At 40.5% G+C, this 26,322-nt stretch overlaps 1 protein-coding gene across 1 annotated transcript; it reads right to left on the bottom strand.

Moving 5' to 3' along the window:
* Positions 1–25,370, bottom strand: PWP1 (PWP1 homolog, endonuclein). The gene is made up of 15 exons (XM_026010939.2): positions 25,058–25,370; positions 22,185–22,243; positions 21,866–22,050; positions 19,308–19,393; positions 19,113–19,209; positions 15,562–15,672; positions 14,163–14,293; positions 13,491–13,552; positions 7,465–7,561; positions 6,752–6,813; positions 5,272–5,383; positions 2,949–3,039; positions 2,740–2,861; positions 1,763–1,868; positions 1–1,033 (listed from the first exon to the last, which is right to left on the bottom strand). The coding sequence occupies exons 1-15, from the start codon at positions 25,127–25,129 to the stop codon at positions 924–926; spliced, it is 1,503 nt and encodes a 500-aa protein (XP_025866724.1). The 5' UTR covers positions 25,130–25,370; the 3' UTR covers positions 1–923.
* Between the last annotated feature and the right edge of the window lie 952 nt (positions 25,371–26,322).

The following is a 26,322-nucleotide window of genomic DNA, read 5'->3' on the forward strand; positions in this document are numbered from 1 at the left end:
TTTCAATTTTCTGAAATTAATATATTTTTTTGTGGTACATGTGATCTATCCTGGAGAATTGAGACTTGGTAATAGTATATTTTTAGGAATTTTTTAGGAAAGGGAAATCCATGTGTGCTTGAGAAGATGCATATTCTGTTGCTTTCAGAGGGAATTTCTGTATAGTTCCCATTAAGGCCAATGTTTCCATATTGATTTTCTGTCTGGTCTATTCACTGGTGAAAGTGGGATAGTAAAGTCCCCTACTGTTATTATATTGCTGTTTCTTCCTTTAGGTCTATTAACATTTGCTTTATATATTTAGGTACAATTTAAGTTTTCCTATAATATTTACAAAACTGACACCTTATGTAATGCCTCTTTTTGTCTTTGATTACAATGAATATACCATGCTGGGGGGAAAGAGGCATTTAGTTACTGAACTTTACAAGTAGCACTGAGAACAATTCTAAAATCATGAACACTGCTTGGAAAACAGTCAACTCAGGAAAGAGCAATTCCTGGGGCACCTGCCCGTTTACGGTTACTGTGCAATACTGGCCAAATCACAGCCATTCTAGGCTTGAGTTTACCCATCTTTAAGATCAGAGATTTTCTTCTCCTAAAATTCCATAAGTTATTACCTGTTTTGCAAACCTCTAGGTTACCTATGACACATGGCATATTTAAGGAATTATTTTTTTAAAAAACTTCTTTATTATCCTCTTTAAGAAATGCAGTAGGATCCCTAAACACCAAACATTTAAAAGGCAAGCACAAAGACCAGCCCTATTTGTGCTGCCACCATAGCTGCAGAGGAATGTCTGGCAGTAGGAAATAAATTTAGTTTCTGTCATTACATGGCTCCAACTACACATGGATGTTTTTAGACCAGTTTTTAAAAACTGAGTTAAGGTAATAAACAGGAAATTTTATACTCCTCGTTAAGACTCCATTGGTGTGTCTGAGCTCCTGCTCCCAAAAGGGCCACTAATAGATGAACTTCTTGTATTGCCAAGAACAAGCCTCTCTCGTCTTCCAAATGCTTCATTTACTAAAACACAAATAAATAAGAAATTAACACCAGGAAATTAAGAACCTATAATATAAAACACTGAGGTGTAGGAATGAACAGTATTGTTTTCTGTCCTACTGTAGACATTTTATGAAAATATACTTAATACTTTATAAAAGGGAAATGAAATAATCAACTAAGAAGTCCAAGTGAATATTCTGAATGAGGTTAATCACATTTTAAGTTGCTCTACCATTTAATTTTCTTTGCCTTGTCCTTGGTTTTATTTATCTTGATAAAGTGACTATTTTTTCTTTCATTTTTCTCTGTCTCCTAACCAGCAGAGACATTTTTTTGGATTTAGAACCTTTTTTCTACATGGAAGATTCAGGAATCAGTGGAGCTATGTCCTCTACCCCAAGGTAATAAACAGCCAGGTTCCTCTGAAAGGAGGGGAGTGGTCCCTTAGAAAGTTGGATTTTGTAAGAATATTGAGAAAAGGCAGATTATTTACACTGGGAAGGGGAGGGCTGTTCTTTGAGACCACATAATATTTCCCTCCAGCTTTCCCATAAATTCAAATTTTGTCATAAATATTTTTTAAATGGTGTACATTTAAACTGTGAAGACAAATTTGTGAACATGAACAACTCTATATTACATGTGATCCTATTTCCCAAGCAGAGGACATTACAGTATGAACAATAGATCTAACTTATTCAAGCCACACATTTTTCTTGTTTAGGAAAAGGAAATTAAGATTCTTACCTGATGAGACTGTGCTTATATCCCAGACCCGAAGCCCTTCTTTCTGACCTCCAAAGGCGTAAATAAATGGCAAATCGGGGCAACAGGAAGAACAGAACAGAACTCCCTAGAAGAAAAAACAGAAGGTCAGTGATTTCAGTCCTTCCAGAAATTCTTGCTCCTATACACGAACTTATCTGAATGGTTACTCAGAACCAGCTTAGTATCTCTTTTTAATAAGCTTGTAAAGTAGTTCAGATTCCAAGTGGCAAGACGAAGCCACAAGTTCAGCATGATGGCCGTTCTGCAAGGATGTGTGTACTCTGCCTACTCAGGTCTCTAATCTGCTCAGTATTCCCAGAAACTTTTATTTTCCCTTTTTAAGCAATGATGTTACTACAGGTCACCATTAAATAATTTTTTAAATGAAATGATTTTTTAAAATTTCTAAATTTTTTAATGCTTATTACTAGGTACACGAAAAAGTATCAAAATCACTAAGATAATCACCATTTATGTTTCAGGATAAGCTATTCTAGATTTAAATATAAACATTTAAGCATTTAAATATAAGCATGGGATAGTACTATATAATTGTGTCTTACTTTCCCCACAAATATTTGTACATACAAACAGATGTGCAGTATTCTACATCTCCAATTATATTATCTCAGTGCCTGGCATATAGTAGGTGCTCAATAAATATTTGCTAAATGAATTCACGTTTAAAAAAGTAAACCATTGTTATTCTGCTTGAGTCCTAGAAAATCCTCTTGCCCACCCTTCTTACCAAACAACTGTTAATGTTAATTAATCATGTCAGTTGGGAAAGGAATCAGACAGTCACTGATTTTCCTCTAAAACTGTCCTAAGTCATAAACCTCCCATCAAATTTGACTAAGCTCAAGATGAACTTCAACAAATATTCCTAGGGAAAGACGTCAATATAGGTCAGAAACAGAAAAAAGCAGAAAAGAAAGGTGCCCAGAGATTCTTACCATTTTCATGTCCCTAGAGTGAACCAGACTTGGCCTGTCTCCTAATATGTCCCAGATCTTCACATATTTGTCAGCTGATGCTGTCACAAGACAACCCTTGATTTGACTACTTAGATCAAGACCTAAAAGAAGATAAGATTAGTTGTTGACTCTGAAATATAGACTTAATTCATCATAAGTTAATAAAATGAAAGACTATTTGTGCTCACCAGAGATTTCATCATTGTGTGCATTAAGTGTAAAAATTGGCTTATCTGAACGTGCATCCAAGTTATATACAAAGCCATCATCTGTACTAGCCTGGAAAGAGTAAAAAGGGGCAAGATCATGCTACATGGCAATAACATTTAGCAATGGGTAAGCAGTATAAATTATAGTGAAAACCAGCTATTTACCTGAGGAGCTTATTAAAAAATACTGTGAAAGGGCAGCCCTGGCGGCACAGCGGTTAAGCACCACCTGCAGCCCAGGGCGTGATCCTGGAGACCTGGGATCGAGTCCCGAGTCAGGGTCCCTGCATGGAGCCTGCTTCTCCCTCTGCCTTTGTCTCTGCCCGCCCTCTCTCTGTTTCTTATGAATAAATAAATAAATAAATCTTAAAAAAAATACTGTGAAAAATTTACTTATGTATAAGCAGCATCTGTTCCTGCATGGACTAATTCAGCTAGTAGGTCTACTGTGCAGTGGGTGTGAGGATGAAGTTCTGGTTGTGGTGTGGACAAGGGATAGCGATGTGTAAGCATAAGTCAGATTCAAAGGAACGGAGGCCTGGAAGCACAGCCACTTAAGGTACAGGCTGAGCAGGAGCTCACAGAAGAATCAAAGAGTGGGCCTAACAAAGGAGGTCAGGGAAGCCAAGGAAACAGTGCTTCTGACGAAAGTGATGGATAGTGTCAACATTTTGGCAGAAAGGTTTAATCAGATAAAGAGAGGCAGATCACAGTGGGTTGTTACACTTCTAAGAAAAGGGAGGAAAGAAGGAACCATGAGACAGACCTAGTCAAGGATGAGAGACACTTGAGCCTGTATGCAGACTGGGGGCAATACCCATTACTAGAAACAGGGAAGGAGAAAAGGACAAGTGATACAATCTTGGCAGGTGGGCTGTGTGAGGGAACACAAACAAAAGAGAACAAGGTCTCATCCTGGGGAGCCTGGAGGGAAGGGGTAAGCCATTTTATTGTAACTTCTCATTTTCCTAAATATTTGTGATTTAGTACCAATGAAAACTTGTTAGCAAAGAGCCACAGGAAATGGGTGTGTTTGAGTGTAGAGACCCAACATACGACACAACATTCAAATACAGCTGGGACTTCACTCCTGATCATCAAAAAATGGAACCTGGCTTCAGGCCAACAGCGCAGCACCCCTGAACACAGAGATGAGATTAAGTGTGTTCAGAATCATTGCTTCAGGAACCTTATTAGAACTGTCCACAGGGCAGCCCCGGTGGCTCAGCAGTTTAGTCCACCTTCAGCCCAAGGGGTGATCCTGGGGTCCCAGGATTGAGTCCCACGTCGGGCTCCCTGCATGGAGCCTACTTCTCCCTCTGCCTGTTGTCTCTCTCTCACTCTCTGTCTCTCATGAATAAATAAATATTAAAAAAAAAAAAAACCTGTCCACATATCTTAAGAAAGCTGTTTTGCCTTCATTCACAAAGCACTATATATTTTACTTCAGGAAAATTAGGAAGTTCATGGATGTATCATAATTTCTTTAATCTTCTGAATCAAAGTTGGGATTTTATTTCTCCATGGATTGAAAGGTCTGTGGAATCTCTGAATGCTATATAGAAAACTGTTATCCTACATATATTAAGGATAGTTATAGAAAGAACTTACACTTTTTTCCTATTTGGGAGACTGCTTTTTTTTTTTTTTTTTTTTTTAAGATTTTATTTATTTATTCATGAGAGACACACACACACAGAGAGGCAGAGACACAGGCAGAGGGAGAAACAGGCTCCATGCAGGGAGCCTGACGCAGGACTCGATCACCGCTGAGCCACTGGGGCTGCCCCGAGACTGCTATATTAATCAAATAGGCTAGCATTCTCATTACTGGAGCTCCATTTAATTTAAATAAAAGAATATCTTCTTGGATGAACTTAACCATTAAAAAACACAGATTAACCATGCTTAAGATTTCAAAGAAACACATTAGTAATACAATCAAAATCAGTAATTAAAATGTGGCTGAAAATGGCTGGAAATTAGCAAAATCATGGTGACTATTTGTGGCTGATCCACTGTTGTTAAAACAATTTTTTTTTAAGCTCTAAAATCTAACTATTTCACAACGTTAGCACAGAAAAAGCAGAGCACCTGGCTGGCTCAGTTGGCAGAGCATGTGACTCTTGACCTCAGTGTTGGAGTTCAAGGCCCATGTTGTGTGTGGAGCCTACTCAAAAAAACCCCCAAAACCCCCAAAAATAAACACAACAGAAAAAGCTCTTCAGAGACTCTCTCTACAATGGAATCAATGTCAGTCATTAGTAACCTAGATAAGCAAAACAGCAGTATGCAGTCTTACCAAAAAATGACAAGGTGAAAAGTGATTCCAAGTCACTCTCTCAATCTGCCCACTGAATCGCCACATTCGATGGCTTTCATCTGGACTTCGGCAGTCATACAAAGCCACTGACCTGGACACAGGCAAAGTTACAGTTTTAAGAGTTCAATTTTATATGTTTTATGTTTGTTTATTTTTTTAAATTTTTTTAAAATTTTATTTATTTATGATAGTCACACACAGAGAGAGAGAGGCAGAGACAAAGGCAGAGGGAGAAGCAGGCTCCATGCACCGGGAGCCCGACGTGGGACTCGATCCCGGGTCTCCAGGATCGCGCCCTGGGCCCAAGGCAGGCGCTAAACCGCTGTGCCACCCAGGGTTCCCTTATGTTTGTTTATAATGAAACGGTAATAAAACAACACTGTGAACTCAAGATCCAATTATTTAAAGCTTGTTTTAAGGTTCTAAAATAAAGTAGAAAAGAGGAGTTGATTTTCACTAACTGGTGGACTCCGGTTCTGTCACCTGAAGGCACTGGTGGCCTCTTGATTTAGTAGAAGGCTTAACTGTATCCAGGCTGAGCCCTCCACTTACACAATGAATCTTATTTTCAAAAGACGAGGACAACTTCAAATTTCCCTGTTCCTAGCAGTGCTCAGAGCCAGATAATCCATGTCTTAGCCAAATTTACTCTCTACAAGCAGCTTACTGTGTTGGGGGAGCCAATGGATAGATGTTTATAATCTGAATGAATCCCAACTAAAAATATAAACCTATCACTCTTCAAAAGAAAAAGGAATCAAAATAAAGTCTGCAAGTTGGTTTCTGCTTCTATTCTCTCCCACCTTCAGACCGAATCTGTAAAAACATGCACACATGTGACTGGAAAACCCCTGTGATGGACTGTCAGGGGTCTAATTCTTCACCTCTCCCTATATCCACACCCCGTCAGTAATGTTGGAATTCTTCCATAAAGGCAGTTTGTTTCCCACTCCGTATTACCTGTTTCAGCCAAGAAAGTAAGACAGAGTGTACTAGTTCTGAGCCTAGGTCTCAAGAGGCCTTGGTATCTCCGCTTAAGCTTCTGACCTCATCATGAGAACATGGGTGGGCTAGCCCACTGGTCCCATGAGGATGTGAAACACAAGAGAGCCAAATCTCCAAAGCCCCACCAAAACAAGCCAAGATAAGCAGACCTACCAGGTGAATCTAGCTTAAATTAGCTCAGTCTTGCAGTGGCATAAGAAATGTCCCTGAATTTTGAGATACCTATTTCAAAGCAATGGCTAACTCATATGCCCTCTAGGAATCAAAGTAGTTGCTAGTTAGGAACTACATTATTATGACAGAACCACACTCTCTTGCAGACTGAAAGGACCAAAGTTGAAAGGGAAAAGTATTACTAGAAATTTAAACAGTAATATATTGTATCTGAGCATCGTGATACTTTCTGAATTACAGGATAAAAACAGCAGCAATAATTCTTGCAGTGTTTTCTTACTTATCATAGGATCCAGAAATCAGAGTCTGTGCTTCAAATGGATGAAACTGCAGAGTCTGGACCTAACCAGAAAAGACATAAATGAACAGAACTATGTTTGTTTGGTTTTGATAAAACTGCTTAGTAAGAGAACCAATTTGGTGGTGTTTGTATACATTTTTCCCTTTGAAACTTAGCACTATTTAAAGAAACAAATGTACTACATAATCAAAAGGACAAAACACTTTCAAAGGGAACACTTATAATGCAGGATTTCTCAGGTCGTGTTTGGCAGAATATTTACGTCCCTCAAATGTTAAATATATTGAGAACAAAAAAGGAAGCAGTCAAACTTATCTGGGCAACTCAACACTCTCTGGAAGTCCCACCATGTACACCAGCTCACTGGGTCGGTCCCTGAGTTTGGCAGTAACAGGTCTGTTACATTCTTTAACTTCATCTGGTGACTGGTACCTCTCTGTCTCTTTATAGAGTCTCTGTAAACATGCTACAAAGTACTCATGTTTTTGGTCACTTCATTTTTCTGTCTCCACATTTGCTTTCTAAGATGGGTAGTTCTAACTATCATACAGGGCTCTGTGAAGATGCAATAAGACAGCATGTCAAAGCACTTTGTAATTCATAAAAAGCCATATATAAATGTTTGGAATCATTGATAGCCAACATTTGTCCCATATTTTTTAGAATCCCTTTTATCCACTCAATCACCATACCTTGTCTGTGTGTACGGCAAGGCTAGCTGCGGGTTTCCCCAAGGACATATCCCACAGAATTACAGTGTTGTCAGCTGATGCACTTGCCAGCACGTTTCTAAGAAAGGGAGAAGACAAATCAGGTAATCATTTTTAAAGTCAATAGCACTAAATATAAATCCCATTTTCAATAACATCAAACAATAAAATATTAAAGAATAAATTTAACAAAAGCATTCGAGATTTACATATTGAAAACTATAAAAGCCTGAGAAAGAGTATCTGAATGACAGAAAGATGTCCCCTGTTCATGGACTGGAAGACCTAATTAAAAAAAAAAAAAAAAAAGGATTATTTTAAGTAATCTTTACACCCAAAGTAGGGCTCAAACTCAAGATCAAGAGTTACATGCTCCACCAACTGAGCCAACCAGGTGCTCTGACTTGATGTTAAGACAGAAATACTACAATTTATAGACTAATCTATAGATTCAATCAATACCTTTCAAAAATCCCTGCAGACTTTTTATTTTCTTTTTGGAGAGAATGGACAAGCTGGTTTTAAAATCCATATGGAGGGGCACCTGAATGGCTGATGGTTGAGTATCTGACTCTTGGTTTCGGCTCAGGTCATGATCTCATGAGTCATGGGATTAAGCCCCGTATCAGGTTCTGTGCTTGGTGTGAGTCTGCTTGAGATTCATTCTTCCTCTCCCTCTCTGCCCCACCCACCTATGGGCAAACTCTCTAAAATATATAAGTAAGTAAGTAAGTCTTTTAAAAAATTCACATAGAAATACAATGGACTCAGAATAGCCAAAATAATCTTGGAAAAGAGAGCAAAGTTGAAAAGTTTACAATTTGGATTTCAAAACTGACTGAAAAGCAACAATAATCCTAACAATGTGGTATTGGCTTTTTTTAAAAAATTTTTATTTATTTATGATAGTCAGAGAGAGAGAGAGAGAGGCAGAGACATAGGCAGAGGGAGAAGCAGGCTCCATGCACCGGGAGCCCGACGTGGGATTCGATCCCGGGTCTCCAGGATCGCGCCCTGGGCCAAAGGCAGGCGCTAAACTGCTGCGCCACCCAGGGATCCCTGTGGTACTGGCTTAAGGATAGCCATACAGGTTAACAGAACAGAATGCAGAATAAACCTGAAAATTTATGGTCATTCGTTTCTGACAGGATGTTAAGATTATCCACTGTTCAATGGGGAAAAGAAGGGTTTTTTTCAACAAATGGTTCAGGGATAACTGGACATCCTCTTGCAAAAGAGTGAAGTTAGACCTCTATCTCATACTACCTCAAAATAAAACATGTAATTACTAACAGAAGAGCTAAAACTATTAAACTCTCAGAAGAAAACAAGTATAAATCTTCATGACCCTGGGTTAGGCAATGGTGTCTTAGGTATGACACGAAAAGCCTAAGAACCAAAAGATGTAAATGAATTGGACATCATCAACATGAAAAACTTCTGTGTTGCAAATGAGATCATCAAGAAAGCGAAAAGAAAATTCACAGTATGGGAGAAAATTATTTGTAAATCATGTATCTGATAAAGGACTTGATTCTAGAATATATAAAGAACTTTCAACTAAAGAATAAAAAAACAACCCAATTAGAAGATGGGCAAGGAATATGAATGGATATTTCTCTAAAGAAGATCTATAAATAGCCAATGAGCATGGGAGAAGTTGTTCATTAGGAAAGTGAAAACATGGGATACCACTTAATACTCATAGGACGCCTATAATGAAAAAGATGAACAAAAACAAGTGCTAGCAAAACAGAAAAATTAGCTACCTTGCTGGTGCGAATGGAAATGGTACAGACACTACCATATGACCCTAGCAACAACACCCTTATATATCCTAGAAAATGAAAACACAGGCCTGTGTAAAAATCTGTTCACGAATGTTAACAGTAGCATTATTCATAATAGGCAAAAACAAACACAAACCAAATGTCTATTAACTGGTGAATGGATACACAATATGTGGTGTATCTGTTCAAGGGAATATTATTCAGCACTAAAAAGGAACGATGTACTAATAAATGGACCTTGAAAACATTATTCAAAGTGACAGAATCCAGACACAGAAGGCCACATGTCCAGATAGATCCACAGACAGAAAGATGATTACTGGGTGCCAAGGGCTGGAAGGACAGAAGAATGAGTGACTGCTTATGTTATAGGTTGCGTTTTGAATTGATGAAAATGTTATGGAATTAGAATGTAGGGAGTTGTGCAATTTTGGGAATATACCCCAAGTCACTGAATTATATACTTTAAGGAGTGAATTTTATGATATGTGGATATGTGAACTTATAGCTCAACTTTTTTTAATTAAAAAGGGCATTAATTGCCATTAATAGGAAAAATCAATATGCCTAGCCCTTAGGGATCAAGTGCTAATAATATCATTCTATAAGAGAATACAGGCTTTAAAGCCTAGGAAACCTGAAATGGACTCCTGGTGCTGTCGTTTATTAGCTGTAGGTCTTAAAAGTAAGTCACACTCCCTGGCCTGCCAGTGAGAATGTTACAGCCAGCTTTAAAAAGTATGTGGCTGAGTGACTAGACTACAGCAGGCCCTTGATAAATGTTAGCTGCCTGCCTTTCCTCCTTGTAAAAATACAAATATTCATGAAATTGAAAGCTCATTCTTCAAGATGTAGTTTGAAAGGCCTGGAACAGAAGTCATTAGTGATAGTAATATCTGTCCAGAAAACTAATATGCTGTTAAAAGAAAATGTTGATGGGTTCATTTTTAAATACTATTTCCTCAAGAAATACTTCCATTACACAAACTGCTTTCAGTTTTATAACTCACATTTCAGTGACACAGGTAGGGTCTCCTAAGAGGATCATGTATATTCAGATCATGTTACCTTTTTTCTACTCAATGAATTTCAAACTTCTACCATTCAGTCCCACGAACAAGTCATTAATATTTAAAGTCCTTGGCATGTCACAGATTCAATGTTATGTAAATTCCCAATATTTTATTTGTATTCAATGCTTGCCAACAGCAAAAAGTTAAAATTTCACGGTACATTTTTAAACTTAGTCTTTGCCCAAACATCTGAGATTCCTTTCACATTAAAATTCTTGTTTCATGAGGCTTACAAATAAATTACCACTCTCCCCTCTAAACTCCTGAACACTACACCCCAAGAAGAGTGCTACAATGACAGTATGAATGAACAGAGTACATGCATTTTGTTACTGGCAGCATTTTACTAGAAACCAAGGTCACCAACTAGGAACAACAACTTGTTACTCTTCACATGATCCCAAACTCTATGCACCAGGGTATGTATGGAGAATATTTAAAAGCATTTTGTACAAAGAGAGGGGAAAGGAGAACCAAGGTCTAAAATAAGAAAAAGTGGAAGAGTTAAGGAACAAAGATACATGTGGCACTGCAGTCAAGACGTGAGTGCAGCTGGGGTGGGACAGGGGTATAAGTGCTGGCAGTGTCTAAACGGAGCCAGGGGATTGTGGCTGGGGAAAGGCACTGCTGAGAGGCTGTTCCCTCAGAACAAACTTTCAGTTATTCAAATTAATAGCTGCTATATAAGAATTTAATACATATATAATTACTGTGACAGTTCAGATTTGTCAACGAGTGGATTCCCAAAAGCATGACACACTCACAGTCGGCCTCTTATTTATCTGCCCATTACAATAGTCAGGAACAGACCCAATTCAGACAAAATCTGGGGAAGCTTTAAAAAATAAACCACCACAACAGATTCTTGGGCCCTTGCTCCACATATGACTCAATCTTGAGGGGATTAGAGCTCAGGAACTTGTACTTTATTTTTTAAGTTTTATTTACTCATGAAAGAGAGAGAGAGAAACAGACAGACAGACAGAGACAGGCGCAGAGACACAGGCAGAGGGAGAAGCAGGCTCCCTGTGGGGAGCCCAGTGCAGGACTTGATCCTGGATCCTGGGATCAGGACCTGAGGTGAAGGCTGACGCTCAACCGCCAAGCCATCCAGGCATCCTTGTACTTTATTTTTTAAAAAAGATTTTTTTTTTTTTTTAAGATTTTGTTTTTTTTAAGTAATCTCTAAACCCCACATGGGACTTGAACTCACAACCTCGAGATCAAGAGTTGCATGCTATACTGATTCAGCCAGCCAGGTGCCCCAGGACTTGTACTTTAAAGGGTTACCCAGAAGATTCTGACTTGCAGATAAGTTTGGGAAATACCAACGTAACCTATTATCTTAGGCCCATTTCATCAAATGGTTCTTTTCTTTTTTTTTTTTTTAAGATTAATTTTGTAAGTAATCTCTACACCCAACCTGGGGCTTAAACTGAGATCAAGAATCACATACTCTACCAAATGAGCCAGCCAGGTGCCCCTCACCAAATGATTAACTCCGAAGACGTATGAACACAAACAAAAAGGCAGGATATCCCTAGGTAAGCCAGCACTCTGGGATCCGTTTAAGAATGCTCACAATTACAAAGTATCCTGTAAAACAGAACTGCTAAGAAAATGTGCCTTGGGCAATCCAGTTCGTTCTCATTCTTCAAGTAAACTAAGTTAATGCTCACCTCCCTTGCCTCAGTAGCCCCTCAAACCAGTTATGCTGTTAGGAAAATGGCCTTTTGGACTAATTGTTTAAGGATCAGGATAAAGAATATATGGATGACACATGCAAAACAATGAAGTGGAACTCTTACACTGCATATAAAAATTAACTCAAAATGGATCAAATACCTAAACCTAAGAGTGAAGACTGTAAAACTATTAAGGGAAAAACTTTATGACAAGGATTTGGCAATCATTTCTTGGATTTAACACTAAATGCACAGGCAACAAAAGTAAAAATAAACTGACTACATCAAAATTAAAAACTTCTGTGCATCAAAGGACACTATCAAAAGAGCTAAAGGTGATCCACTAAATGGGGGAAAGTATTTGCAAACTGTATATCTGATGAGAAGTTATATCTGGAATATACAAAGAACTACAACTCAATGAAAAACCAAAGAATTCAATTCAAAACAGGGCAAAGGATTTAAATAGACAGTTCTCCAAAGATATACACAAACGGGCCACAGGCACCTGAAAAGTGCTCCTCAAAATGGTAAACACAGAACTGCCATGGGAGCCAGCAATTTAACTTTTGGGGATAAACTCAAAAGAACTGAAAACTGGACTTAAAAACCGATATTTGAACATCCATGTGCATAACGGCAGCACTGCTCACAACAGCCAAGAGGTGGAAGCAACCCAAGTATTCATCGACAGATGGATAAACAAAATGTGGGCTAACTGAACAGTGGAATATCATTCGGCCTTAAAAAGGAAGGAAATCTTGTCGCATGCTGCAGCATGGATGAGCTTGTGCTAATTGAAATAAGCCAGTGACAAAAGGGCAGATATTCTATATGATTCTACCTATATGAGGTAACTGGAAGAGTGGATTCAGAGACACAAAATAGAGTGGTGGTTACTAGGGCTGGGCCTGAGGGTGGCAAGAATGAAGAGTTATTGTTTACTGGGCACAAAGCTTCAGTTTTGGAAGATGACAAAAGTTCTGGAATTGGATGGTGATGATGGTTGCACAGTAATGTCCACTGAACTCTATACCTAAAACACAGTTAAAATGGTAACTATTATGTATATTTTACCACAGTTAAGTCAATTAAAAAAATGTGGATGAGATTTTGTGCAAACTAAATAAAGCGAGAGAAAAATCTTCCATGAAAAGAAGTACAATTCAGCACCACTGGCACTGCAGTACAGTTTTTTCCTTGTGGTGTTGGGAGGGCACTTGGTCACCAAATATGTAACGAGCCCAAGCTCCTACCAAGCCTCAAGCTGGCAGGTGATGTAGGGGCTGCACAGATACAGACAGCAGAGCTCCTGCCTTAAGTGGCATATACCGTGGGAAAGGGAAATAAGACATGGACACAGAGACCCCCAAAGCACAACACAGAGAGACAGGTGTAGGCATGAGGAAAGATGACAGTGGTTAGTCTCTAACAATCTTCCAAATGTTGTTTTTTTTTACCTGATCAGCTTATTCCAAGAAAGGTCCAGGACAGCATCGGTATGCCCCTCTGCTGAGGAACTCTGTAATAATTGTTTAATTACTTTTTGTATTAAAGTGCTCCCTATAATTGATATGTTAATTTGAAAGATTCTTTAAATCTTAAAGGCTACTGTTTGATCTTAAGCAAACGTGCTTGAAGACCTAAAGAAAGAAATACTTTGTCTTCCTGTTACTTTAGAGATCCATGATAAATACTTTTTACAGAAAAGAAACTATAATAGTTCTTAATCTAGGTGGTACAGTTCTATAAATACCAATCCCCACCCCCAAAGTTAAGTTTTAAAAGCTATAGGAATTAATACATAGATATTTAGAATTCAACATACTAAAGGCTACAGAGAAATTTTTCAAAAATTCAAACCAGCATATTAGTGTGAATAGTTACTATATATCAAAAAAGATCATAACCTGAGAGTAAACTGTTTTGTGTCAAGGATGAATAATTGACGAATGGAAGTTCTGTGCAATCAGAGATCAATTTTTCCTTGGAAGGACCTTTGAAACTAGAAACTACAGTAATTTTATAACTATCTGTCCTGTTCCACTAAAGTATCTAAATGAAAAAGTCTATGTTCTCCATCCCATCAGTAAACTTGTCATTAGAGTTTAAGTAATTATTAACTTGATTACCTTCTTTCCTTTCTTTTTCTTCTTTTTTGATAGCTTACTTCCAAGTGTGAAGACTGGCTCTAAAGAGTCTACTATATCAAGGTCCCACACTTCAATAACGGGGGTCATACTTCCCACAGCAATATAATTTCCTATAGGAGGAAATGAATATTTAATATTTAAATATTTAAAAAACTTCTAATGAAAAATATTGCACTGTAGATTGAGTAATGGCGTAGGGTACTTTCTTTCAAACTTTCATATGCATGTGTTATCACTTGAATATTGTTAAAATGGGGATCCCTGGGTGGCGCAGCGGTTTGGCGCCTGCCTTTGGCCCAGGGCGCGATCCTGGAGACCCGGGATCGAATCCCACGTCGGGCTCTCGGTGCATGGAGCCTGCTTCTCCCTCTGCCTGTGTCTCTGCTTCTCTCTCTCTCACTGTGACTATCATAAATAAATAAAAATTAAAAAAAAAAAAAAAAGGAATATTGTTAAAATGCACACTGTTTCAGGAGGTCTTGAGTAGGCCCCTACATCTGCATTTCCAACCAGTTCCCAGGTGATGCCAATATGGTGCAGCTGACTCCTGAACCATAATGTGAATAACAAGGGCACAGTCTCTTGGCCCTAGATCCCTACTTAGGTCCTGAGAACAAAATCTGTCTCTACCGGGCAGCCCCCATAGCGCAGCGGTTTAGCGCCACCTGCAGCCTGGGATGTGATCCTGGAGACCTGGGATCGAGTCCCACTTCAGGCTCCCTGCATGGAGCCTGCTTCTCCCTCTGCCTGTGTCTCGGCCTCTCTCTCTCTCTCTCTCTCTGTGTGTGTCTCTATGAATAAATAAATAAATAATCTTAAAAAAAAAAAAAAACTTAAAAAAAAATCTGTCTCTACCTTCACCAGTGTCTTGAAAATGTGGATTTACTCAGACCAAGAATGTGAATAAGCATGGCAAACGAGGCATTAAGGTAGGAGTATTATCAGATTTTACTTTTATTAACAAGTATGATGGACCAACTAGTAGTGTGCAGCTGTAGCCAAAAATATTAACACGAGAACCTACTTTCCACTTCATTTTGGTTTTACCTGATGCTGAGCAAGGTTATGCCACTGAACTCTCCAGACACATCATGCTAGTTTATTCTGGGTTTTATGATAACTTCACATAGTTTTGCAACCCCTAATGCTGTCAGCCTCCTGTCTACAGCAGAGTGGCTAACCTCTTCATCTGAAGTCTGGAGATATACAGACTCAAAACAATTCAGTGAATGTGTTTTAAGAACTATGTAACTTTATAAAATAATTTCATAAAAAAATCAACAATTCTGAAAACATTCATATAGAATATATAACTTATGTGGCTAGGAATAACAGAAAGGACTAGGAACCATTGAGTAATCTTAGCTTTTCTAATTACCTGTAGAATCATCTGGGCTAGGATCGAAATTCAGCCATTCCACACTCAGAGGATACGCAGACAGTAGTATATCATGATGCACATAAAAAGAATCTTCTTCCTGATTATAAACTGAAAAAATAAGAACAAGACTTTATTGAGTCAGAATAAGATATCACATCCCACTGAAAAGGACAGACTCTCCCTGTTAAGCCTACTGGAGCCCATGTGCTTCAAGTGAGACACATTTGATGGCATCGAAAGAAGCCTCCAAAGTTGTTACTGCTAGGCAAAAATTCTGCAGATCTTATCCATTCCTATCACCTGGTGTGTCCAAGGAACAAGAACAGTGACAAGAGAACTAACGGTTGCCTGAACACTCTACCTGCATGTGCACTGGCTATCTCTTGGTCCACCCACTACAGAAAAGAAATGTTTACAGAGGCTCTACAGAGAGTACTTTATTATTAACTTTTAAAGGTCTATCTGGCTATAAGAATAAACAAATAAAAAACAACACTGGAGAGAAATAACTCATATTTAGAAATCTAAATGCTTGTCAGAAATTACTTCTTTAATATTTAAAGACCAACAATGTAAATAAAGCTCTTGAGAACATTCTTTTGGAATATGACAACTAAAAGAATCGGCTCTGGGCAGCCTGGGTAGCTCGGTGGTTTAGCGCCACTTTCAGCCCAAGGCATGATGCTGGAGACCTGGGATCGAGTCCCACGTCAGGCTCCCTGCATGTTGCCGGCTTCTCCCTCTGCCTGTGTCTGTGCCTCTGTGTGTGTCTCTCATGAATAAATAAATAAAATCTTAAAAAAAAAAAAAAAGAATTGGTTCTTTATCCTTCAGAGTTATAATATTAAGGAGCAAAAATACTGTTAAAATCAATGACTAAGAAATCTTTAAAAAAATCATATAATGGAATACTGATAAAACAGAGCCTAAATAATCAGAAATTCCCCCCAAATATGCTTTTTATTAGAAGGAAGCAATCTTAAGAGAGGCTACAGATATTTAAAGAAATTCCTCAGACCACTTTCTAGATATGTCTTCTGAGGCAAGGGAAATAAAAGTAAAAATAAACTACTGGGACTACATCAAAATAAAAAACATCTGAACAGAGAAGGAAACAATCAACAAAAACCTCCAGAATGGGAGGAAGAATTTGCAAATGACATATCTGATGAAGGGTTAGTATTCAGAATATATAAAGAACATATAAAACTCAACACCAAAAACCAAATAATCCAATTTAAAATGGGGTGGAAGACATGAATAGACATTTTTCCAAAGAAGACATACAGATGGCAAACAGATGGAATGATGCTCATCCTCACTGTTCAATCAGGGAAATATAAAACAAAACTACAATGAGATACCACCTCTCATCTCTTAGAATGGCTAAAAATCAACACAAGAAACAACAGATGGTGGCAAGGATGTGGAGAAAGAGGAACACTCTTGCACAGCTGGTGGGAATGCAAACCCATGCAGCCACTCTGGAAAACAGTTCTGGAGGTTCCTCAGATAAGTTAAAAATAGAACTACCCTACTATCCAGCATTGTACTACTAGGTCTTTACCTAAAGAATACAAAAATACCAATACAAAGGGGTACATGCACCCCAATGTTTATAGCAGCAGTATCTACAATAACCAAATTATGGAAGAGCCCAAATGTCCACCAACTGATGGATAAAGAGGTGAGATCTATACATATACACAATGGAATATTACTCAGCTATAAAACATAAAATCTTGCCGTTTGCAACAATGTGGATGGAGCTAGAGAATATGCTAAACGAAATAAGCCAGAGAAAGACAAATGCCATAGTTTCATTCATATGTGGAATTTAAGAAACAAGCAACAGGAAAAAAAAAGAGAGGCAAACCAAAAAACAGACTCTTAACTATAGAGAACTGATGGTTACCAGAATATAAGTGGGTGGAGGGATGGGTAAAATAGGGGATGGGAATTAAGGAGTACACTTGCTGTGATAAGCACCAGACAATGTACGGAGGTGTTGGATCACTATATTGTACACCCGAAACTAGTATTACATTGTATATTAACTAACTGGTATTTAAATAAAAACTTTAAAAAAAGTTTTCTCAGACCTCTACATCTGGGTTAGATCCTAGATCAGCAAATCCATGTCATGTTCTATCATATCACTTTACATATGCATGTTCAAAATGATTAAGCTTGGGGTCCTGCAAGAACCTCAACTATGGTTAATGTACTCATCTTACATTTTAGATAAAAAATGATAATGATGCTTTAGAAGAATCTTGTTTTAACTTCTTAAACCCCTAATACTCAGTAAATTCAAAGGAATGGCTGCAGTAAGCTCTCACAGGAACCTGTGTGTAAAAATCAATGGCAAACTGGAACAGAGTTTTCAATTTTCTGAAATTAGAACTGGTTTCTAAAAAATTTCCCATGGTTTTCATTTGAAATGTGTAAAAAAGCTCAAAGATCATTAGAAGACTAACTTCACACTGAAGTATCTGCTATTTAAAGCCTTTTCATTTTGTAAATAGATCCACAATGGCCCTGGATTAAAATGGCCTAATCTACAGGCTTCCTGAAGGAAGCCTTAAAAAACGTAGAGTTCCAGAAATCCAAGCTACAAAATGGAGTGACAAAGTAACCTAAAAAAATGTCAAAGAACATTAACCATAATTTTAATTTTTGAGCTATGCAACTCTATTTCCTATAATAAAGGGCCTTAGCCTAATATCTGTAAAGCTTCAAATTTTAAAGACAAATGACTAGTAGATTGTTGCGGAAGGACAGACATGTCTGAGGATGCACGCAGGAGAAGGGGCAAGAAAAACAAAAGGGGAAATCTAGAGGCAGAATACTGTAGACATCTTGAAGGTCTAGATTTTTTTAAGAAAAGTTTATTCAATTAATGTTTGTTGACTCAGTAAACAGCAACATTAAATATATCTGATTTAAAAATCCAAATGAAAAAGAAATACTCCAGTGTCTACTTTAGAGTCAAAGCATTCACCTCTGGTGGTGGTGCGAATATTCCTTGAACTGGGAAAGACAACCAGAGGAATGGAAGCCTCTGCGTTGAATTTTTGTGAAGAAGCAAATGGGAAATACCTGAAATGACTCTGTGGAAAAAAGCAGAATAAAAACCTATTGTGTATAATCTTTGCCACATAAAGAAAAAGTACCCAGAAAAGACACCAGAGTAAAAAGCACGTGCAACAAGTTACGTTGGGGTAAAAGGACTGTAATTGTTTCCTGTATTTTTATATGGCTTTACTTCTAGGTTTTTCTCCAATGGGGGGAGAGGGAGAGTGAAAAACTGGCAAAAATCTTCAAATAAAAGACTAAAAACCCCCATTAGCACCTTTTGGGAGACATATATCCATAAATAAAGTCAGGTACCAAAGCAACAACCAGGATACCTATAGACTGTATATAATTAACCACTTAACTTAATGAGATCCAGCAGGATCTGGTACCTGAAAATTCACAACAGTAACTATTAGTGATTATTTTCATCTTAGAGAACCTTTCCATAAGGGCTGGTCCCCACTTACCGTGCACCTCTAAATTGCACTGGTCTTGTTCAGCTCTGCCACACACTATGAGATTGTCGCTGGGCTTGATCAAGAAATCTTCACGTTCATATTGTTCCTAAGTGGAGAGAACAAGTCATTAACCAGAAGCAGATACTTGGTAAGGTTTTCCAAACACTTAAGAAGCATAATTAGAAAAGCCACACAAACATTTACCGTATCTTTTAGAGTAACATAAGGATCTTGATCATTACTTCCATAGACTGTAAGACCCAAGAGAGATTCACCAAGAGTTTCAGTATCTGTAAGAATTCATAAATTGAAATGACAAGTTATTTCAACAAAAAGCATTTTCCTAAGGTATCCCATCTTTAGACTTAGCTCCAACTGTCTATTTCATAACTAACTGGATCATCCATAGTCAGAAAATACTGAACAACAGGAATTTAAAAGCCATTTATAGGGGCACCTGGGTGGCACAGTCAGTTACATGTCTTTACTCTTGGTTTCAGTGTAGGCCATGATCTCGGTCTGGGATCAAGCTCCACACTCCTCTCTCTCTCAAATAAATAAGTAAATCTTACAAGAAATTAAATAGAAGCCATTTACATTCGACCTCAGAATGCATACTTGATAGTTTTGGTATTCACAATGTTCTAATAAAGGAATTAAACTGTAAAGCTCTTAGAAAAATTTTAGCTCTCCGCTCAGATTCTCTAACTTGCTCCTTGTCGTCATTATCAAAAGTATAGTCATGGGGCGCCTGAGTGGCTCAGTTGGCTAAACACCTAACTCTTGATTTTGGCTCAGGTCATGATCTCAGAGTTGTGAGATCAAGCCCATTTTGGGCTCTGTGCTGGGCTTGGAGCCTGCAAAGATTCTCTCTTTCTCCCTCTCTCTCCATGCCGCCCCCCCCCCAGTATAGTTATTATTAAAGTCATTATTAAAAAGAGGTAAAATTACCCTGAAACACTGGAATTGACACAGAATAAGGGTTGTCTGGTCAAATAAAAAATGATGGGTTTCACAAAGTTAAATGGGTTTATTACAAGATTTCTCAGAACTGCTGATATGTTAATTTGCTGTATGACTCTGAAAAAGGTACTATTATGCCTTTTTCACTAAACTTTTCTCAAATTGGAATTCTCTTACAGCATATCTGCAAGGGTGACCTAGAGGAGACTCCAAATAACAAACTCTGGGAAAGAAATATATTCTAACTGTTAGGGAAGCTACTTTAAGGAAGCAGGACTAATTGGTCAGAGATGGGAATTTCAACTGGATAAGAGTGAGCCAATAATCCACACAGTGTAGGATATTAACAAGCAGTTATCTTTTTAAAGATTTTATTTATTTGTGAGAGTGAGAGAATATGAGCAAGAGAGCACGAGCAGGAGGAGGAGAGGGAAAGGGACAAGCAGACTTCCCGCTGAATGGGGAGTCTGACGTGGGGGTCAATCCCAGGACCCTGAGGTCATGACCTGAGCTTAAGTCAGATGCTTAACTGACTGAGCCACCCAGGTGCCCCAAGCAGCAGTTTCTGAATGCCATTTCTCCATGCAGGGTTAACTTTTCCTTTCTTTGTGTTCCCATGACACTCTGTCATAGCAGGACTAGGACTCAACCTAGTCCTAAGTTTAGGGGTACACAACCCAGAGTCCAATGGAAAAAACTATTCTCTGTATCTAATGAAATGTACTGCAACAGTAAAGGCTTTAGAGCAAGAGAATGTCCAATCCTCAGCTCCGCTGTTCACCAGCTGTGTGGCAGTCATTTCATCTTTGTAATCCTCTCTTTTCTCTATAAAATGGGGGTAATAATTCCTCTCTCATTATTGCAAAGAGACAGGACCTACAGATTAAAAAACATTTTTTTCATTCGGGTATAGCTGAAACATATTAAATTCATGCGTACAACAATATACCATCTCTTACACATCATTCCATGCTCACAAGTGTAGCAACCATCTGTCACCATACAATGCCGTATATATATTTTTTGACTATATTCCCTCTGCTGTACCTTTCATCCCCATGACTTACTCATTCCATAACTGGAAGCCTGTATCTCCCACTCGCCCCCACTTCACCCATTTTGTTCATCCCTCAACCTGAGTTACAGGTCATACCCACTACATGCAATAAAATATACTGCTTTTTCAAATCTTAGTTTAGTGAGTTAGCTTATTTTCTAAACCAGTTTAGGAAACATGCTATCTGCCCTAGTCTTGAGCCAGATTACTCAACTGGCATAAAGGACAACAAAAGCTCAGAGTAAAGCTCTGGAACACTAGAGGCATGATCTAATACAAATACACTGAGCTTGTGATAAGCAACCAGAAGTGGGGGGATCCCTGGGTGGCTCAGCGGTTTAGCGCCTGCCTTTGGCCCAGGGCGCGATCCTGGAGTCCCGGGATCGAGTCCCACATCGGGCTCCCGGCATGGAGCTTGCTTCTCCCTCTGCCTGTGACACACTCTGCCTCTCTCTCTCTCTCAATGTCTATCATAAATAAATAAATAATTCTTTAAAAAAAAAAAAAAGAAAAGAAAAGAAAAAAGAAAGAAACCAGAAGTGGGGGATCCCTGGGTGGCTCAGCGGGTTGGCGCCTGCCTTTGGCTTGGGGTGCGAGCCTGGAGTCCCGGGATCAAGTCCCGCATCGGGCTCCCGGCATGTAGCCTGCTTGTCCCTCTGCCTCTGTCTCTGCCTCTCTCTCTCTATCATAAATAAGTAAATAAATCTTAAAAAAAAAAAACAAGAAATGAGTGAATTCTAACCTGGGTCGCCTTCCTCATCATATTTATCTAAGTCGTACTCAGCCAGCTCATCGTCATCCAGTGTCCTGTCGTCCTCTGGGTCACCATCTTCCAGGGGCTCCCTTGGTCGTGCCTGGGTACGTGCACTCTGCATGCCATCTTCTGAAGGATCACCTGTCTCCTCTTCATCACTGCCACCTTCTTCTCTATGCCAAGAAACAAAAAAGATAAAAGAAATCACCCAAATGGTACTGATCAATAAAGGACCACCCTGCCATCATTGTTTAAAATTTACATTTCATCTGGACTTGACTTTAGATATCAGCAATCTTAAACTTACTGTAATTTTTCCTTTGCTTCAGCAATGAGACGTTTTACTTCTTCTTTACTAAGCTCTACCTATAAGAGAGCAAACGTTTCATTACAATACAGTTAAGGAAATCATCCTCAGTCTACTTCCCAGACTTTTTGAAAAAGACTAACTTTTTAAACTGGCTTCTAGATTAGTCCATCTCATTTTCATTCAATTATTCTGATTTCTTCTTGGCTACTTCTCATTTTCCTTATGGGTACCTCCTAAACAAACCATCCTTCCTTGGTCCCCTGCTTCTTCCCAGTTCTCACTGCCAATTATTCACTCATTACACTGTCACTTCCTTACAAAGCACATTCATTCTGAAGACTAAAACTTTCACCTCTGAACTGATTATCCCAAACTCACCCTTCTGAGTGAGTATGGGTCTCATATTCCTGTTCCACATAATTTTCCTTCTTTCTCTCTCTTTTTATTTGAAGATTTATTTGAAAGAGAGTAAGCAGGGGCTAAGGGCAGAGGGAAAGGGAGAGAGACTCTCAAGCACACTCTGTGCTAGGCTGGGAGCCTGATGCAGGACTCGATCTCACGACCCTGCAATCACGATGTGAGCCAAACTCAAGAGTCCGATGCTTAACCAACTGAGCCATCCAGTTCCATCTTTCCAGCTACCTTTATGAATCTACTTGAAGATCCTGTTCAAAAGGATCATTGGAATCGTTCTCTTTACTTCAAAACTGACATTCCTTTGCCTAATCAATGCTTCAATACCTTTTAAAACAATCACTGCTAACCTCTAAGATCCTTGAAGACAGAAATCAACCTGTCATTGTGTTTACACACATAGTTCAGTGTTCAGCCCATGGTAGGGATGCTTGATGATGATAGGTGATGAATCAGTCACTCAGTTTGCACTAAACCACCTCTAGTGATACAGAAATTCTCTTGAGGGATGACATTCATTGTTCCAACAATTAAGGGCTTTTAAGTTTAATTAAAAGATATTTCTTCTTATTTTTAAAGATACTTTCCTAATTACTCTCATTGATCCCAGTTTTGCTGGGATTTTGTAGAATAAACTCAGTATCTTCTTCCTATTTTGACTTTGTAGAATAAACTCAGACTCTTTAAGCAGTGGTTGCCAAATTTTTCTGCAATGAGAATCATGGGGGAATGAGGAGGGGGGATCTTCTAACAGTCCAGACCAATTAAACTACAATATATGGGAGTAGGGCACAGGTACTGTGTGGCACTGGAACTCATCCCCTGGAGATCAACCAGGCTCCACCAACAGAGCCAGCCAGGTGCCTCAGGCATCAGTATTTTTCAAAGCTCCCTAAGGGGTTCCAGTGTGTAGACATGTTGGGACTTATATAGTCTTTAAAAGCTAACAAGTCTCTCTCTCTCTTTTTTTAAAAGATTTTATTTATCCATTCATAGAGAGAGAGAGAGGTAGAGACACAGGCAGAGGGAGAAGCAGGCTCCATGCAGGGAGCTCGACGTGGGACTCCATCCCAGGTCTCCAGTATCACACCCCGGGCTGCTGGCAGCGCTAAACCGCTGTGCCACCAGGGCTCCCCTTGTCTCTTTTTAATCAATAATTAATTTCTTTTTTTTTTTAATTAATTTTTATTGGTGTTCAATTTACCAACATACAGAAAAACACCCAGTGCTCATCCCGTCAAGTGTCCACCTCAGTGCCCGTCACCCATTCCCCTCCAACACCCGCCCTCCTCCCCCCTTCCACCACCCCTAGTTCGTTTCCCCGAGTTAGGAGTCTTTAATAATTAATTTCTAATGAGATAATTTCCTGGCACTAATCTCTCTCTCTATATATATGCATTCAGTATCTACTGGAGCCGAACACTGGAGAAAATGGTGAATAAAATAAGCCCAGGGGCACCTGGGTGACTCAGTGGCTGAGCATCTGCCTTTGGCTCAGGGCTGGGTCCTGGGATCGAGTCCTGCATGGGGATCCCCCCAGGAAGCCTGCTTCTCCCTCTCCCTGCACCTCTGCCCCTCTGTCTCTCTCGTGAATACATAAAAACCCTAAAAAAATACCCCACCAAAACCCAAAAAACAAGCACAGTCTGCGTGCCCTGGTGGAAGTTAAACCTTCAAGGGCTCTGCCAATCCCTCATTCCTGTTAACTTCACCTCCCGATACTTACATTCCTATCACGTTTCAAGGCCCCCCTTTCATTCATAGCATTTATTCCCACTGACATCTACGTACATGTCGACTCCATACAGGCAGGGAAGTTTTGTTTTTATGCCTAGCCCTAGACCCTGAACAATGCTGCAAACATAAAAATCTCTGAGTAAAGATCAGGTGAACTACTCAAGTAATCTTCATCTCTCCTCTGGACTCGTCGAACTTCTGCAGGTTTTTCCTTCACGATGTGCCATGTTTACCTCTCATCCCCCAATGCCACATCAACATCTCACTCGGATCCCCGCGAGAGATTACTATTCAACTCCCAGCCTCACGACATCATGGTCTCCACAGCAGTTTTCTACACCGCAGCTCCCATCCTGCTCCTCCGGACTCCGAGCCCATGAGTGGACGGTGGTTTCACACACGAGCTCCCTCTTCCCGCTGTGCCTGGACACGCCCTGGGCTGCGCGTGAAGCTTCGGGGCTGTCAAGAAGGCGCTGCGGATTTCCCACTCTGGGCAGCACCCCGCCCCCTCCCGCCGCCAAGGCCACGTGCGCGCGAATTCGGGGGGTGGGGCTGGGCGGGGGTAGGGGCCCAGCGGGCGGGCGGCCCCCCTCACCATACCCGGGCCGACACGCCCGCCAGGCCAGGCCGCGTGGAGCGGGCCCAGGTTCTCCAGGGGGGCCTGGACGAGGATGCCGCGAAGAGGCCGCTCCCCTTCCCTCCCGGCGACCAGGCCTCACCTTGTCCGGCGTCTCTTTGGCCACGCCGCAGCGGACCCAGGCCACGCACGTCACCTGGCGACTGCGGTTCATGGTCCTCAGCTCAGGGACGCCTCGCGCTACACACTCGGCCCCAGCAGCACTGGGACCCCCGCCGCCCGGCGGCCGGCGCCGTCGCTGACAGTCCTGCGCCCCGGCCCGCACACAGCACACGCGCAGGAGGATGTTTCTGCGCGTCCGCGCCCGCTTCTGACGTCATTCCGCGGCGCCGGGGAAAGGGCCGGAAGCGGAAGCGGCTGCGGCAGCGGCTGGGCGCGGAGTCCAGGACGGGGGTGACGTGGATGAGCTCCTGACGACGTCACCCCTGTGACGGTCTCTGCGGGCTGCGCGGAGCCGTCGGGGTCAGAGACCTTCACTTTGCCTGCAGTTCCTTTTTTTTTTTTTTTAAATAATTTTATTTATTTATTTATGAAAGACACAGAGAGAGAGAGAGGCAGAGACACAGGCAGAGGGAGAAGCAGGCTCCACGCAGGGAGCCCGACGTGGGACTCGATCCCCAGACTCTGGGAGCACGCCCTGAGCCAAAGGCAGACGCTCAGCCACTGAGCCACGCGGGCGTCCCTTTGCCTGCAGTTCCATAGGCTTTTCACTGACAAATGGTGGTTTGTGGTTTTCTCCTTTTAAAGCTTTCTCCCGAGGGCACTTGTCCTCCCAGGGCGACATTTCACTACATTCTTGGGTGTGACTTCCCCACCTTGAAGCATGTAGCACGGATTATAAACCTAAGTGCGCACGAGGGGCTGTAGCAGCTGCAAAGGGCTTAGTATGCGCCAGCTACGATCTAAATGCCTTATGTTAGCTTGGTTACGTCTTAAGCCTGTGTGGGAAGTCTTTTTTTCAATTTTTAAAAATTTTTATTTATTCATGAGACACAGGCGGAGGGAGGAGCAGGGTCCCTGCGGGGAGCCCGATGCGGGACCCCGGGGTCACGCCCTGGGCCGAGGGCAGACGCCCAGCCGCTGAGCCGCCCGTACCCTGCGGGTCTTACTCCCCTTTTACACACAGGGGTCCCACAGCCCGTGATGGTGTCGCTAGGACGCGACCCCTGGCGGTGTGACCCTAGAGACTCCTTGTTACCTGTGCCGCGCTCCTCAGCTAAGGTCAGAGTCACCTATTCCAGGAAGTGTCCTTGCTAGAGGTGACTGCAGAATGGCAAGTCTTCGCATCTGGGTTTGACTTCCTTCTTGGCTGTGTGGCTCTGTCTAGCCCATCTGCCCCCTCTGAGC

This window comes from Vulpes vulpes, chromosome 16, assembly GCF_048418805.1.
Source record: "Vulpes vulpes isolate BD-2025 chromosome 16, VulVul3, whole genome shotgun sequence".
NCBI lineage: Eukaryota > Metazoa > Chordata > Mammalia > Carnivora > Canidae > Vulpes > Vulpes vulpes.